This window comes from Alligator sinensis, unplaced genomic scaffold (assembly GCF_000455745.1).
Source record: "Alligator sinensis unplaced genomic scaffold, ASM45574v1 scaffold357_1, whole genome shotgun sequence".
Taxonomy (NCBI): Eukaryota; Metazoa; Chordata; order Crocodylia; family Alligatoridae; genus Alligator; species Alligator sinensis.
In genome coordinates, this window is record NW_005841942.1 from 3,399,737 (window position 1) to 3,417,259 (window position 17,523).

Sequence of the window (17,523 nt, forward strand, 5' to 3'; positions counted from 1 at the left end):
AAAAACTTTCAACTAGCTCTAGGTATTACTTACTATTTATGCCCTACATACTTGGCTTTTGGGAGGCCTCCTTCGAAAATACTTAAGAGAGCAGTAAGATCTCGGAACATGAGAAGCCACAGAAATCTAAAAGGGGTCATAGATTTACTAGTAAGAATTCCATAATTTAATTTGCTTTCATCCTTCATTTAAAATAGTTTAAATCTGTTAGAAAACATTAATGAAAATACATGCAAAGAAACACACAAACGCACTGTTACATAATGAAAGAACCTGCACATATACCTTGTAGAATCAAAGTTAAGATGATCACCAAAATATAACATCAATTTTTATGTATCAGTTTCTTTCAACTAAAATTCTAGTTGCACATGAGTGTAGACTCATAAGCATTAATGTCTAATTGGCTACAGGTGTTTCATTTTGCAAAGACTCCAGTATGAAGTACACATGCAAAGGGGACAGATGGAAAGGAAAAAGCCTGTGACAGCTCAAAAAGAAATATATTCTCAGGATTTAAATCTAAGAAAAGCTTAATTATACTTTCCATTAATGCATTATTTTAGATATTCAAGCAAAGAACTTAGACAAAAATAGATACGAATACCTTTATTACAGCTTTTCACAAGTCCTTTGCAAGGACTTTCCATCTTAAGTGCTTTAGCCAAGGGTCGCATAGGACTGCTCAGTGGGCTGATTGCCTTTGGAATATACCTCAGGTGATTGAGATCAATGCTCAGTATTGAACTCTCATCTTCAGCAGAAACTGGATTGATTTCTCTTTCTTGAATTTTAGGATCCATCTCCTCACCAACAGAAGATGCAATTACACCTACATCTGTTTCACATAAATTTGGGTCCAGGTTACAAGTATTTTGGTCAATTACTGGAACATCACCATCAAATGGCTCAGATTTATTTATATCATTCTTGTACCGTACAGATTTTGAGATGCTGTCTTCCTCAGCAGGACACGCAAAACTTTCACCAGACAAATGTTCACTCACATTCATGACCTCCATTAAGGAGTCTGATTTCATTTCTCTATTCTCTGCAACACTGAGAGACTCCATATTATCAGAGGTTATGGTCTCCAACTCATCCAAAGGAATGTTCTCAGGTCGATTTTGATCTACGCAGATCTCTAAATCAGGAGCTGTGCACATTTTATCTGTCTCCTCCATCCTTATTCCAGACTCAGGCAAGGTCACTGTATCACCAACAGGTAATTCAGACTCAATCCCCTCCAGAGTTTCTGCCAAAGCCTCAGATTCTACCACTTCCAGGGTTTCTGTTAAAGTCTCACTTTCAATTTTCTCTCTGAACTCAGAAACAGGTGCCACTGGTTCCAAATTTGTTAGAACTGTATTGTCTGGAGCCTGTAATGGTGACTTGGTCTGCTCTGTTGAATCAATACTACTAGACTGGACAAATACAGGATTTTCTGCTTGTACTGGGGTCTCTGTACTACATTCATCACTGACCTTTTTGGAATCTGTTTCAAGTACATCTGTTTGACAGAGACACTGTTTTTTAGCAGGAGAAAGAGTTAAGTTTAGCTTTTCCATAAAACTCAGCTTTAGGTCTTTGTTTTTTCTCTCAATTTGATTCTCTTTACTTGCATCTATTTGCTCTTTTAAGCCATCTGCAACTTTGGATGTTTCTTCTGCTCTAGGCAATTTATTTCTCTCGTTTCTTGTAGCATCTGTAGCTTTCTTGTATTCTTTTGAAGGCTCATGTGAAACCTCTTTTGTTACTTTTCTTTCACTTCTAGAATGTCTGCTTTCTTCCTGACTTTCTTTCTCCCTTTTTCTTCTCTCTTCAGTACGATGTCTCTCAGATTTTGAATGCGTTTCCCATTCATGTCTCCGGCTACTTTCCTTGGAGTGTGAGAATTTGTGTTCTCTGCTGCTGGAAGTAGAAAGTGGGGATCTTCCTTCTCGAGAATTATGATCACTTGTTCCCCTCTCTCTCTTGCAATCCGTCTCCCTTCCTCTTTTACAGTCTTCCGTGTGGCATTTACTTGATTTGTGTGAGCTCCTTGAAGTTTCACTCCTTGAGTGTGGACTATTGCCTCGAGCAAACTTCCTTGGTGGTTCTTTTTGCTTTTCAACTGACTTATTTTTCTGTCCAAAGTTTTTTTCATCTTTATCATATGTTTTAAGGTCCTTTCTATTCATATTTTGTGACCTTTCACTTCTTATATCACCATGAGATTCAACTCTTGTTTGAGATCTCTCCTTAGGGGTGGCTTGTTTCTCCCAAGTAGTATACCTATCTGTTCGGTTTTCTGTGGCTGGACTAGATTTGAGCTTTGTGTTCTTACTTTCTTGCTGCAACTCATTTTTATCTGATTTCTCTGAAAGCATTTGCAACTTCCAATGAGAATCTGCATTCCCTTGTTCACTATCTGTACCATTACTAGTGTTCTGGTATGCATCTCTTTTGTGTCTGTTGTCATTTCCCCTGCTATACTGTTCACCATTTTTCACTTCCTTTCTTCCCCACGTATTATCCTTGTCAGAACAGTGTTCAGAGTTTGGAGGATGTGTACGGGCACCATCACTGCAATGCTCATCTGAAGGATATCTGAGTAAATATGGTGTAGTTCTTTTTTCTGAATATAGTTTTTCGTTCTCTGAATTGTGAGGTGAATAATTGTGATGTGCATCTTTAGAACAGTCATTTTTCAGTTTATGATCTGACCTTGTACTATCAACTGAAGCAGCTCTGAAATTAGAATCTTTTGATTTATACGTGTCTGAGCACCTTCCATTAGTAGATCCTGGAAGGTACGTTCTAGTGTAGTTACTTCGATGATTTGGAAATTCTGAAAGCCTGTTTGTGAACAGAAAGATATATTAGTTTCAAATATTATTTAAATTTAACTAAAGCAAAAAGTCAAATGAAACCTTGGTTTGTTCTTAAATATTTGTTTATATTAATAATTACAGGATAACAAAGCTTAATGTTTCTGGAAAAGATTCCTGTATTACAACATTTGTTTTGCAGAATAAAATATGAAAGTCAATACCCTAAGTTCCTTGACCTTTCATAATTCACAACTCACATCTTTGATGCACTTTCTGAATGCTCAGTCTAAAAGATGGTTTGGCTAAAATGTATATTTAAAAATATACTTTTTACTAAATGAATGTCTAGAAATTTAAAAGAAAAGGACATAGTCAATCTACTTGTCCCCACAAAAACAGATTTTGTGGTGAAATCTCCCATCTGTTCTAAGTATCGGTTTTGTTCTTTGAAATGACCATTTCATTGCCAAGCACTGAAAAGTTATAAGCACCAGGGCCAGGCAAGAGAGGCTGTATCAAATAGATTTAGCCCTAAGATGTACATACACATATAAAAGTAAAATGTCAGAGAGAACTCAACAAATATATTATTCTGCACATAGCAGAGGTGTATTATGATCACACTTGGTCAGAGCAACAAATAAGTAAGCTATTGCAGAAGTGCTCAATCTTTGGCCCACAGGCCAAATGCAGCCCATGAAGCCATCACATCTGCCCCATGGGGCAGGAAATTTGGCAGTGGGGAAGTAGTGGCCATTAATATAGTCAGTTTCCCCACACAAAATTCCCAAACCCCAACACCCACACTGCTGGTCACATCGGGATTGGAGGGCCAGGCCACATCCACAGTGGGCTGGGTTGTGGCTAGGATGTCCTGTGTCCTCCTCTATGTGGCCAGATGGTGCCAACTGCCCAGGCTAGGATGCCAGATTAGGACCATCAGCAGGATCTAGCCCGCCAGAGAAAAAGGTTGAGCACTATTGAGCTATGATATTTGGAACATATGGCAAGCAATGAAAAACAAGTAGTAAATTACAATAACTGAGCCTTATCTAGGTCATGTGCTATGGCTGGAAAGTCATCAACAGAAAAACAAATGCATAGCCTGTGCAGATTGCACTTGTTAAAAGGTCACAATTAAAATACCTAGCTAAAGACACATACTTTTGTGCCACAACCAATACGTGGCACTCCACGAAAAAGGCATGGCTGAAAGTAAAGCCAAGTTTCTTAACCTCTTGCAACTAATTCTAAAGGGCACTTATAAAAGCGCTCCAACAGTAACATGGACCTACTGGCAGGATGTCCATTTTCAGAGAGTCTAACTAGAAACTGAATTAAAGCATTATTTCCAGGTCAAGAACAAATTTGTAGGGAACCAGAAGAGAAACAAGTGTATTCCTCTCAAAGAGAAAGTGAATTTAAGAAGATCTCCCCCTGCCATTAGATTCTATATATAGAAAATGTGTAAATTTATTGCAATTTTTCCAGATATAGAATCAAATTATTGGAGGGTGGTCTTAAATTCATCCCCTACTGCTACACTAGGGAAAGCAGTGCCTGAGAGTAAGAGGAAGGAGGAGGCAAGAGCCAGACACTGCAGAGGGCAAGCACAGGGCAGCAGAAGGCTGCTATGGGTCTGACTCTGGCCCTGACCTGAGCTCAGGGCTTGAATCAGAGCCATGGCAGCCACCTGCAGCCCCCTCTACTTTGTATGCAACTTTAATGAGGGGCTTTCCCCTGCCAGTGCTGATTGGGGACACACACACGACACGACACGACACACACCTAATCTTAGATGCAAGTAAATATGTTATATACTTTTTCCCAGAGCATGGGGTATGGTTTTTTTTAAGGAAACTGAATTTTAGGAAAAAAAAGTTATTGTGGTTATCTGAAGCTATTTCCCCAAAACCTCCTTCCATTTTTTTTTTTGTTTTGTTTTCATTTTGAACTATTTTGCAAGTGTTTCTCACTTTTATTCTTTGCACATGTGCCTAACTTTTGCTTTGTGCTGGCATTTATTTTTGTCCTCATTTTTATTTAAGTGAAAAACCTGGTCTGAGACAAAGTCAGACAAGAGTCCATGTAAAAAATTATTTCAGGTTAAGTAAAAATTCTAACTTTTCATATTTTTATGTTAAACATATGAACATAAATATTTTTTATTCCCACTATACATGAAACCTAACTCTGCTACAGTGACTCTCAACCAGGTTTCCGGGCTCTCTGTAGTGCAGCAAGACACTTTGAAGGGTGCCACAAAGTGTGAGGAGACAAGCAGATAAGTGCAGGCTCAGGCTATTCTCTGCTTGGCCGTTCTTGCACCCACCCCCACTTGACTCCTCTGAAACAAGGTAAGCATTATAATAAATAAGTTAGTGTTTGAAACAGGGTAATATCAATTCACGAAAGTTACGAAGAGGTGCTTTGAGAACCACCAGCCTACCAAAATACAGTCTCTTTTCAGGCCAAGTGAGAGCAGCCTGATGGGACTCTGAAGTATTTGAGCCATTCACCTACAGGTCCATCAAGTCTATAATTTTTGTGCATTTATGTCTGGACTTGTTTTAATTGCAGAAAATCTATGTCCTAATACAGTAGAGAAACATGTCAAAGAGAATAGCATTTCCTCCAAGAGCTAAGGACTATGAAAGTTAGGTAGCCTAGCAATTAAAAATCACATGAATGCTTACATGCAATGCAAACATGACGGTATCCAAGTAATTTTTAGGAAATCACAGATGAAGAATCCTCCATTTAGCTTTCACTCAGCATTTATGTAAAGTGCCCGATGCACACAGCCAGTATGCTTAATATCAGAATCTGTGATAATTTTGTAATAAATAAATGAAATGGTGATTCTTGTACAGATTTCTCTTATGATTAAAAAATGATTACTCCTGCCTTCACAGATCTGCCATTGCTAAAGATTTTTGGTCATAGGGCTAAGACTGTGTTGTTACAGGAATTTCAGAATAGTTTAATTCTAGTCATGCCCTTGTCCTGAATTCATCACCATAGCATCCAAATATACAGTAGTTTGCAATATATGCAACACCTCAACCAAGAGATTTTTCTCTGAAGACACACTTCAGCTGCAGTATAAATTAAATTGCTCTTATTAAATATTTGCCCAAAATTTTACTGTCAAGACGATTACAGCAGTGCCTCTACCTCCTTCTCTATTAACTCCGGACAAAGTCCTTGCAAAACACCCTAAAATGAGAACAGAATTTTAATGATTGATCAAAAGATGATTTTTAAATTATTACCTTCAGTTTATGACTCAACTAGCAACACAGAGAGCCTGGGGGATTACCCCTAGAGTTTCTGATAGTTGACTTGAAAGGCAACAGTAAAAGCTGGAAGTTGCTATTATCTTTTAGGACTTATAGCAGTAGAGTTTAAAAGTATTTTTCAAAATAAATGAAAACTTTTGAATAAAAAAAAAAAAGAAAGAATTATTGAGGGCTAATATATTCAGCTCAAAGTTATGAAGAAAACTGCTAACCGGTCATAGCAACCAAGTGAAAGAACTAACAAAGACCTGCCTTCCTCTGTTTATCAAATGGCATACTACTCAAGTATATTCAGAAAGACAGTACCTCATGGCAATTAGGATTACAGGCTGCCCCTGCTTAACACTGTTTTGCTTAGCACTATTTCGCTATAACGCTCATTTTAAATTGATACCTGATTCCACATATCACTCGTTTTTGTTTTGTTTTTTTATAACACTCGCAGTCGCCGTCTTGGGTTATTAAAAACACTTGTGGTCACCATCTTGGGTCATCAAATACTTTCGGTTTTGCTTAATGCTCAGTTTTTCAGGAACCAATTAGGAGTGTTAAAGCAGGGGTTGCCTGTACAAACAATTTAACCTCTCCACCTCATTCATAGCGCTTCTAATAATCTTCTTTAGGGAAGAAAGACTATTGCATAGGCTAGATGCTCATCACCTCCAGCACTGCAAATCATCTACTTATGTCATAGTGAGTTTTTTCCTTGCAAGATTTTGAGATGTAAATAACATCATCTTACCTTCTTTTTCCTAATGGAAGAACAAATAAACTAAGTAACCTTATCACACAGGAAGTGAGCAAGAGAGACAAGAGTTTAACTTATATGATTTAAGTCCCAGTCCAATGCCTCAACCTCAAGAGTCAACAAAAGTTACAGCAAATTGCTGTCCATTCTATACATCAATACTTTTAACTTCCCAAGCTTGGACAACCAGAGTATGACAAGTTGCTAAATTCACAGAGCTCTCTACCAATAACAGCAGAAATAGAGCTCTAATACCTGGCTAAAAGACTAGCAAAAATCCACAGGATTTATAAAACTACATTCTGAACTGATAAATTAGGTTACTCTGAAGCTGAAACATGGATGAAATACTTACTGCACTGAAACAAATGAGGGCTGACCAGATTATGCAGCAAGTTAAAAAATATGGCTCAAAAATGTGGATGAGCACTTGGTCAGCTACTAGGTAGAATCCTCAAGATGTCAAGCTGGCATTTAAGACAAAGAGTTACATATGCATTTCATGTTAGTATACTAAAATTAGTTAAGTATGCAAATATATACCAATGTCTGATTTTTCCTCTTGCCAATTTAAAATATGCTCGCAGCATGTAATGGATGTAAACTTATGGTCAGGCAAAAAGGAAGTTATAAATTAGCTTAGTCTACTGATACCTTTGGTGAAGGTTACTGATTTCCTCATCCTTGCGATTAATTTCCACTCTGGCTGTTTTGATAAGTGCTGAAATATTCTTTTTAAGGGCCTGATTTTCATTTTGTAGAACGCTGTTCTACTTGAAGGAAAAGAAAAGATACAGAATTATCCTTACAAATATTCACCCAGGTACACAAGTAAAGCCAACATGAGAAAGCAATTAGAAGGACGTTAGTACGTAAAAACGTACTAAAAACATACTGAAAATTACGTAGACGTCAAAGTGAATAAATGGCCTCTTGGTTGATATATTTCCTATAGAAGTCAAATTTTCCCTCCAATTTCTCTTCCTTCTAAAAATTATTTTAATGTACCAGTCACTAACAATGAAACATGTCTTAAACTGAGTACCCATTCAGCTGTATTCCTAACTCCCATCTTCCTTTCTTGCATCATCCCTTCTATGGCTGCTTGTTTTCACTGCCATGTGAACTGTAAGATTTAACTTGTAAACTCTTTGCAGCAAAAAAGCTAACTTTGTCTTTTGTGATTTGCCTAGCACTCTTGGGTGCTATGAAACACGATAAAAATTTTGAGAGATTGTATTCTCATTTTACTCCTATTTTATTGTAGTCACTCTCTCCTGGACAGCATTATTGCTTACGACAGAACAGTTACTGTTGTGGGTATGAGATTCTTTTCAGCAAAAGAGAAAATGAATGATGTAGGAACCAATTTTAAGGCATCACCTCTCATTAGAATTAGCCTAATCTAAGTGCTTAGCACCACAATGCACCTGGATTTTACTTGCTGCTTTAAGATCCTTTCTTCATGAGCAACTAATCTTAAATGACTTCTTAGATCATGACACTAAAAATTAAAAATGTAAAGATTATCAAAAGAGATGTACAGCTTTCCAGAAGCAGCCAGTTTGACACACTTATATTTTAAAACATAGATTTCTAATAAACTAACCTATACATTGCATGTAACTTCAGAAACACGAGCATATTCATCTAGTACATGAATTGTCACTATTTGTCATGGGGCAATGGGGTAACAAGTGACATAGTACAGATTTAGAGTAATTTCCTATGTAAGTTATTGACAAAGATAAATTTTAACAAAGTATTTAAAATTGAATTCTTATCAGCAAGTCTCAAATATACCCCTGAGAAAGTACCTGTGTCTGTATTTCCTTAAACTTCTTCATCAACTCTTTAATCTGCTCTTGACATTTTCCATACTCTGCCTGCAACTATAAAATAGATAAGTCAATTTATAGTGAATCCATTATTATACAAAAAAAATTATGGGTTAACAGATAAAAGATTCATATGTGAAAAGCCTACATACATACAGGAGCAGTTAATAAGTTCCTTCCTAACACCAGAATATCATCAGGTAAAAAAAATTATTGGATTTATGTTTATATACACAACTGCCCAAGTTTTCTTCTCTTCCTACACTTAAAACTTCTCCACCTGAAATGTCTAAAGTTTGGCAAAATTAACAACAATTTTGAGACTGGGTTTATATAAAAAAGCTAATCAAAACCTCAATTATAGAAGGATTCTCCCTCCATAATCAGTGAAAGGATTTCTTCATAATGTAATTAGGAGGGTAACTAAAATGCTAAAGGATAGTCTCATTTCAGCACTACATAGATTAACAGAAAAATGAAGTATTAAAATTTGAAGCAGGGGACCAATTTCCTTACATACTCATAGAAATGAAGATAAAATGAAGATAAAGTGTAGGTCTGTCTGCTTGAAAATTATCATACTTTTCATTGTAGTTTGGCCACTATTTTATAACAATTTGACATTCCAAGTTCCAGGGCATGCAACTCTCCCTGCCTTCCCCTCTCCCCTTTCCAACATTAACAGTAGTCAAATCAATACATACATCATTATAAGATGCTTCCTTCGCAGTTCCTTCTTCAATCAGGATCTCATCAAACAAGTTTAAACAGTTTTTGGTTGGTGAAGACAGTTGAATAGGATTATCTGAAACAAGATATGCCCCTTATATAAAAGAAGGCGTGATCTAAGTGGTGTATCCTATGCAGTTTAAGTCTTATGTCATACAATTAAACACAATCACTCACATTCTTCTAGGTCTTCAATTTCAATGTTTATATTAAGTTGTTTGTTTTTTTTAAACACTGAGGTAAAAGTTAAGGAAGAAAATTTAGTTCTACATTTAGTTGCTAATGTTTTGGTTTACAGACTTACAGAAAAACCAATCCCCAACTGAATCTGGGTACACTTATAGGATTTTCTAATATTAAATACTTCTCACCAAAAGGTAAATATAATTAAAAGCACAAAAAGGGGCAAATTTTTGGACATTTCCAGGATCTAGTCAGTAATTAATGGAAAGTCAGAACAAAGATGCTCGTCTTGCAATTGACAGAACATGTAACCAGCTTCAGTTTTCATACTGTTTCTAGCTGGAGAAATTCCTGAGGCAGAGACCCAGCAAACAAGAAATACTTGCCTCTGATATTCAGGAAATACACACTCATAAATAGAGATAGTGTGCCCACTCAGTCAGAAAGGGAGAAGGTAACAGCTTGATTACAGAGTTGGGTACTGAACTTTTTAAAACAAGAGAAATTCACAACATAACTGGTAAATATTCCAGTTGTGTTGTTTTAGGATTCCTCCCAAGTCTGGACTCATTTGCTTCAGTTCTACTAACGCTATATCCATACAGTGAAACACAAAGCTAAAGAGTGATACCCCAGCTGACTCTGCATGCGCTACTTATAGAACTGGAAGCAGCATAAGCCACATTTACAGCAGCATTGTGCCTGGCGCAATTAGCTCTGCTGGGAAGCTAGGTTTAATAGTCCAGACACAGATGTAAACTAATGCAACTATACTGTTTTGGAATTATCGTGTGAAAGTAAGATTATCGTGTGTGAAAGTAAGTTAGGTATCTGCATGGCACAGCCACATATTTGTAAAGACACTGGTACACAAGTTAGCACGTTCACAGTTACCTTGGGGTATAGCTGCACAGCACTGCATTTTGCTACATGAACAAGCACGAAAATGCAGAATTACAGACCGTGTAGACCTCAGTACACTCCCTCAACTTGTTTCTTTTGTTCACTTTTCACTTCCTATTCAAATGCCTAGATCAGGAGTTGTCAGGGTAGAGATTACCTTGTTATTTGTAAGGACAACACCCACACAATGATACCCCATAATCCTTGAGTGAGGTAATTTAACGACACCATCAAACAAAAAATAACAAGTCATGTGATACAGACAGTCAGGCAAATGCCATTTTATTTGCCTGTAGGATTGCTCTGATGAGTATTTTTTAACATTAAAAAGGAAATTAAACAAAAAAAAATCCTGAGACCTATGCTATATTGAAAATAATGTTATTTCTAAGATGTCCACGTTGCATTAATTACTTCTATGTGCATCTTTTTTTAAAGTCAGTTTACAATCAACTACTTAGAGAGCTTTTATACTCTTGTAACTGTACATATTAATTGTCAAACCCACACTTTTACAGACTGATTTTAATCAACCGTAAAACCAGCAGCGACACTTAGGGGTGCATGTGCACCTCCTGAGAGCACCGGTGCACCCTGCCAGGGCATGCTCCCCGCTCAGGCGACAGGCAGGCAGGAACACCGGTGCCCCCCCTTCAAGCGCTGGCTGGGGAGTGCAAGTGCTGGATGTACACTGTGGCCGCTCCCGGAAGCACCGCAGCCGCTTTCAGCAGCATGGCTGCTCACTGGCTGGTACATTTTGCCACGTGATTGGCTGCGGGGGCACCCCCCACCTCCCCTGGTTGGCGCGATTGGCCACAGGGAGACCCCACATGCCCCCCCTGACTAAGGTGGCACTAGCTGCCCATGTGTAAAACAAATCTGAAGAAAAGCACACATGCACCAAATCTGTTAAAACTGACTAGTGCTAAAAGACATCTATTTTGGTGGTATGGTTTACAAGTTCCAAAAATCTTACCTTTTTTTTCACCACAAAAAAACCTAACTGGATATTTAATTCAAAATAAGAGATCACCATCAAATATATATATAGCACAACTATGTCACAATGCACACTAAATACACGTTTTAAAACTGATCTAGGCAGCAGTAGAACAGACCTCTCTCAAGTATAAAGTTAGCTAGCTACATTTGTCTGAAATCAGAATATCTACCCTGCCATCAAGTATCCTCATATAACAGAATATCACATGCACCAAAATGAACACAAAGAAACCCAAAACTGGAAGGAGCCTCCTGGGCTATACCACATTTGACTGTCAACCTACCAGGAACAGCTGAAGTATTGTCCAACCCATCATAAATATCCACAGAGCTCTCATCTTCATCCCTAAAAGGGGAATCTTAAAATAAAGCAAGATAAGACCAAAATAAGTATCGTTACATTTTTGTAAGCTTCAACCTCTTCTCTCTTCATTAAAGTGTGCATTTCACATTATAACAGACACTACCTAACATATATTTTCTTGCATCTTTCATCTCCAGGAGTTTCACAGCTGTGCACACACTGTTAATAAACTACAGCTCCTGAGATGATGAATGACAAGTTGAGACTTCACAATGGTGGAAGACAGGAACATTTTGGCCATGGATACTGCGGTAAGCTTCTATTTATATGAGAAAGGAACTCTCTCATATAGGAAGTTCTAAAGGAAGTTCTAAAGTCCTACAAGACCTGAAAGAAGCTGTTTGACATTCAATTTACCTACCTACAAGTAGAAAAGGTAAATTGGAATGGGAAACTGTTTATAGCCCACTCTGAAAGTTTGCAGAAAGTATGCTTTTGTTACAGCATCATGCAACAAAAAAAAAATTATTTCTACTTTGTTTTTTATAGTAAACAGGTAAGAAATGTAGTAAAGCAGTCTGTACATCAGTTAAAAAGCTCATGTATGTGATTGTTGACTAGTACGTTATAAACAAACATACATATTTTTATTCATTTTCTCTCAAAAGTTAAAAATGCCAAACTTTTCCAACATCTCTTCATTTAAACATTTCAACTCAAGCCTCTGAGTATTTACCCTTTCCTAAACCTTTACATTCTACAGCATGCAGTTATTGCTACTGTAAAGCAGTACTTAGTGTGTTAACCAAAGTTTTCAGAATACTCCCTATACTGAGGAAGAATTACAATCCACTGTATAATTTTTAATTTAAAATAGTAAAACATTACTGTAACATTCCTAGGATCCTCAAAGTCAGGCAGTACAAAACCAGGACATTCACTTATGGTTACAGATAGCATGTTTGGACTACTTTAAGACAGTGGTCTCCAACCTTTTTAAGTACAAGATCACTTTTTGAATTAAAGTTCAACCCAGGATCTTTCAAGCGTGACCACCCCAGCAGGTCAGTCTGTGGGGAAGGAAGGGGAGGCGGGGGCAGATCAAAGGAGGGAGAAAAAAATTATTTGTGGGGGCTGAGCATGGTAGATCCTGGGTTGGACTTCAGTTCAAAAAGGTAACTCTGTGGGGGAAGGGATGGGGGAAGGGAAAGCGCTGGCAGGGGGTGGGGGGCGCAGATTGAGGCCCCAGCAGCAAGTAAGTGAGGGAGCAGGGCACAGGCAGGAGCAGGGGCTGGGGTGAGTGGGGCCCCAGCCGGGCCAAGTGGTGGGACAAGTGGCCACCCGGGGGTCACATGCCCCCCTGATCAGTGCATGGAGCAGAGGTGGCTGTGGCTGTGTGCTGGGCTTTGAGCCCCGCTGCCCCAAGAGCCATGTGACGCCATGTGTCCCGCTGCTGGGAAGGCAAGGGGTATGGGGCAGCTGCAGCAAGGAGCAAAGCGCAGCGGCACCCACCTCTGCCCCCTGCCCCCATAGTCTCCCTCCCAGTGCCACCACCTACCCTGAGCACAGCCCAGTCCGGCCCCTGCCAGGAAGAGCCTGGCACTGCCCCAGCCCGCAGCTCACCCTGCTCCACATGTAAATCTGGGGGCCCCCCCCCCCCAAAGCCCTCCCGGGGTGCATACCCCAACCTCCCCACACCCCCTGGACAAGCCACTTGCGGCTCTGTCCCACGGCCTGCCTGCCCCGGCTGTGCAGCACCTGCCCCAGCCCCACTCTCTCCCTCACTGCTGCTGCAGCCATGTTTGGGGAGCACATGCCCGATCTGTGCACAGGGCAGAGGCGGCTGCCACTGTGCTGGGCTCTGCACCCTGAGCCCCGCTGCAGCTGCCCAGGGAGCAACCTGACACCACTGTGTTCTGCTGCTGGGCTGATGTTCACCCCCTGTCCACCTGGTGGCAGGATGCATATGACATCATGCTGCTCCTGGGGCAGCTGCAGTGGGGCTTGGGGCACAAAACCCCAGTGCGCAGCGGAAGCCACCTTCACCCCACACACAAATAGAAGGAGCATGTGCCCCCTGGGCCTCTACTGGGGTGCACACATTGACAGGAGCCCCCAGCAGCCCCAAGTTGTGCAGGCTACCATCCTCCCACCACCTGGCTCAGCTGGGACCCCACTCACCTCAGCCCCTGCTCCTGCCTGTGCCTCCCTCACTGTGGGGGCCTTGATCTGGCCCCTGCTTCCTCCCTCCCACACAGACTGACCTGCTGGCTGGAGGTAGCTGGGCGTGTGCATGCATGTGCTCAGCACCTGAAGCCCCAGATCGACTTTCCGAGGCTCCATGATCGACTGGTTGGTGACCACAGTTTTAAGACATCTAAACAACCTTAACTTTGGCCGATACTGAAGTTAGCCTACAGCCATAGGATTATCATTAAACATAATGATTTTTTGTCCCAAATTGAGTTAAACTGACCTTTAGAAACAAATTTGGCTATTTTTAACCATCATATTCTCACTGAATATGCAACACAGAAAGGGAGTTAGCTGTATAAGTTTTAAATCAGGCAGAAGGCAGGGTATAGATGCACCATATTGAGTTAACCCACAAGGTTCATCTCTACCTTGCCTTCTGTGTATGTAACACAGATGATTTACCTCCTTGGAAAATAAAGATAACAACCTATTCAATAGAAAGTCTTACCATCATAAAGGTTATCAAGTAGTCCTAGTCCATTATCATAATCTGTTGCCATGATACTGTTCCCTATGGCTTCTCCATCTGCAAGTGTAAAAAATGAAAAGCAAAACAGGTTACCAGACAATTTCAAAACAGTATCATAAGCTAAAGGCATCTTGAAGCATGGCTTACTTTAGAAGTGAACCGATACATCGGTTCGATATCAGATTGGCACCAATATACAGAAAATTGACTGTACTGAAAAAAAATCGGGCTGATGTGGCCAATAAATGCCCTGTACAAGTGTGCAGCTGCAGTGCAGCACGTAGGTGGTAAGGAGCAGAGCCCAGCAGCATGGAGAGCTGCATCCAGCTGATAAGTCTGCTGTGGTAGGAGTGGAGGGTAGATCAAGGCCCCTGCAGTGAGGGAGGGAGCGGGGCTGGGGTAGGAGCTGCTCACCCAGGTGGGGCGTGGGATGGAGTTGTGGCTCATCTGGGCGATGTCGGGGCTCCCACTGCTGTGCACACCCCAGGAGGGCACGGGGGGTCAGCATGTGCCCTCAGATCTGCGTGAGGCAGGGTGGGCTAGGGCCAGGGCTGTGCAGGGCTGTTCCTGCAAGGGGCTAGGCCAGGCTGTGCTCGGGGCAGGCAGCGGCAGTGCTGGGAAGGCTACAGCAAATTTTGGGGTGGCTCCAACCCTCCCACCCCAGTGCAGCCCAGCCCAGCCCAGCCACTGCCGGGAAGAACCACACACAAACTCAGCTCACAGCAGCAGCCTGCCCCGTGCAGATCCAGGGTCACACATCCCCCATACCTCCTGGGGTGCATGCAGCGGCGGGAGCCATCCACCCCGCCCCTACCCCATAGGGGCCGTGACTCTGTCCTGCATCCCACCCTGGCTGGGCAGTGCCTGCCCTACTCCCCCTCCCATACTGCAAGGGCCTCAATCTGCCCTCCCCACGGCCCTTCTCTTCCACTACAAGACTTACCAACCAGACACTACTCTTCAAGCTGCCGGGCTGCGTATCGGAAATGGGATTGGTATTGGCCAATATGCCTCTTTAAAAATCAGCTTTCGGTATTGGCCCCAAAAATCTCTATTGGTGCACCCCTACTTGCTTTTACTTGGAGCATCAGTCTTTAATGAAACCAGCCAGCAAGCCAAGCAGGGCTTGATGCCAGGCTGAAAAATTAAGAGACCTGTGGCCCAGAAAAGTAAGCATGCAACTGTCACAGAAGTAGGGCACGGCTACACGGAGAACCCAAAAGTTCTGAAGTGAGAAACAATCTACTGTTTAACCCATTTATCATTACTAAGTAAACTTCCTAAGAATAAACTGCTGACACGTAGTCTGCTTGAGATTGCAATATTACCTGACAAGAACGTCCAAAAAATTAAGTTAAATCATCCCCATCCCCAGCTGCCAATCTGGATTACATTTCCTCTGATTTGATATTACCACAGGCAAGAGCAACTGCTTTGTTCAATACCACACAGGTATAAGATCTGCCATTTCCTGGCTCAGACCCTAGGTCCATCTTGCCCAGCATCCTGTGTCCAAGTGGCACCCTCAAGGTGACAAATAGGCCTGGGTCAGAGTAACAGAGAGTGGATGCAGAAAGGGAGAGTGAATTGGGTATGACCAAGGTTGTCTTCCACTGTTCCTCTCCCACTTGCAGCCTCCAGCATATAAGACCTAGGAAGTTTTGATTTAGAGGCTTTATCCCTCTCCCATGTCCAACAGCTACTGGTGCCCCTTTCTTCCAAGAGTTTGTCCAATCCTTTTTGAACGTGGATAAACTGTCATCTTCCACAGCAGCTGGTGGCAGCAACCCACACTTTCGTGACACGCCACGTGGAAAGAAACTTCCTTTTGTTATCTTTAAACTTAGGGCATCTTTACACATGCTCCGGGAACACGAGGCAGTGCTTCAGTCGGAGCAGCTCTCGGGGGTCACTCTAAAGTGCCTGCAGCATCTCCTGTATTCAGCATCCTGTACTTCAAAATGGTGGCAGGGGTGCTCATTCAGCAAGCTTTAAAGTGCCTCCTGCTGCCATTTTGAAGCACGGGGCTACTGGAGGGTGCCAATTAGCGCGTTCCAACAGACTCGATTAACTGAGTCGGCTGCAACTCGCTGTAGCTACAGAGCATCAGAGCAGACGTCCGGCATGTCTACAGGCGCCCTTAGTGCCGACAGGCTTCTTGTGACCCCCTGTTGTCGCAGTGTGAGACAGCAAACAGCAAACCCCAAACGACTTTCTTTTCTGCTTAGTATTTTCTCGCAGTAAACCCTGATTGCATCCCCCTCCAGCACTGCTGTTTCCAAATTGAACAGGCCGAAGCTCTCTCATCTGTCCCTGGCACTGGGGGATGCAACCCTTCTCCTGTCCGAGGGTCCAGCAGGTCTCACCACCATGCGCTCACGTCCCCTCGCAGAAGAGCTGCTTCGTGTGCCCACGTGCCCGCCGCAAGGAGAGGTGAGGTGAGGCGAGCAGGGGGCTCAGGCTGCGCTGCGGACCAAGTCTTCAGGCGCCCCCGGGCGGGACCACGGGCGCCCCGTCCCCACCCAGGGGCCGCTGTGGTGAAGGCCCCACCGCCCCTGCGAGCCCCCGCGGGAAAGCGAGGCTCGCCCCCGGGAAAGCGAGGCTCGCTCCGGCCGCAGTGCTACCGGCGGAGCGCGAGGGGGAGGTGAGGCCCCGAGGGCGGGTTGCTGTTGGTGTCTGTGCCTCGGCCCCGCCCCGCACCGGCCTCTTGCCGCTGTCGCTCGAACCGCAGGCCAGGTCAGGGCGGCGGGAGCGGGGCGGGACAGCACGCAGCGCCGACCAATGGGCGGAGACGCAGGGCACGTCCGCGATCACAACGTCACCGCTTCCCGCCCCCGAGGATGAACAGTTGGCGCCAAAGTCGGAGGCTGCGCGAGCTCCGCCCCCACTCGGCCAACACCAAGCCTTCCCCCTAGCCCTAGCCCTCGCCCTCGCCCGGCTGCACCTTGCGCCTCCCTCCTGTCCCCTACTCAGCCG

General features: G+C 42.5%; 1 protein-coding gene across 2 annotated transcripts in view; it reads right to left on the reverse strand.

Annotated features, from left to right (window-relative positions):
- The window catches only part of CASP8AP2 (caspase 8 associated protein 2), a 28,933-nt gene extending 11,803 nt beyond the window's left edge, over positions 1-17,130 (reverse strand). The window contains exons 1-7 of one of the 2 annotated variants that reach the window (XM_006019976.3): positions 16,914-17,130; positions 14,527-14,604; positions 11,803-11,877; positions 9,406-9,506; positions 8,681-8,755; positions 7,518-7,633; positions 608-2,838 (exon numbers count right to left, since the gene is read on the reverse strand). In XM_006019976.3, the coding sequence (XP_006020038.1) occupies positions 608-2,838; positions 7,518-7,633; positions 8,681-8,755; positions 9,406-9,506; positions 11,803-11,877; positions 14,527-14,578 (2,650 nt within the window). In that variant the 5' untranslated portion in view covers positions 14,579-14,604; positions 16,914-17,130. Of the gene's footprint in view, positions 1-607; positions 2,839-7,517; positions 7,634-8,680; positions 8,756-9,405; positions 9,507-11,802; positions 11,878-14,526; positions 14,605-15,875 lie in introns of both variants that reach the window. The other variant, XM_025199385.1, reaches the window with a different exon arrangement.
- Positions 17,131-17,523: the final 393 nt, after the last annotated feature.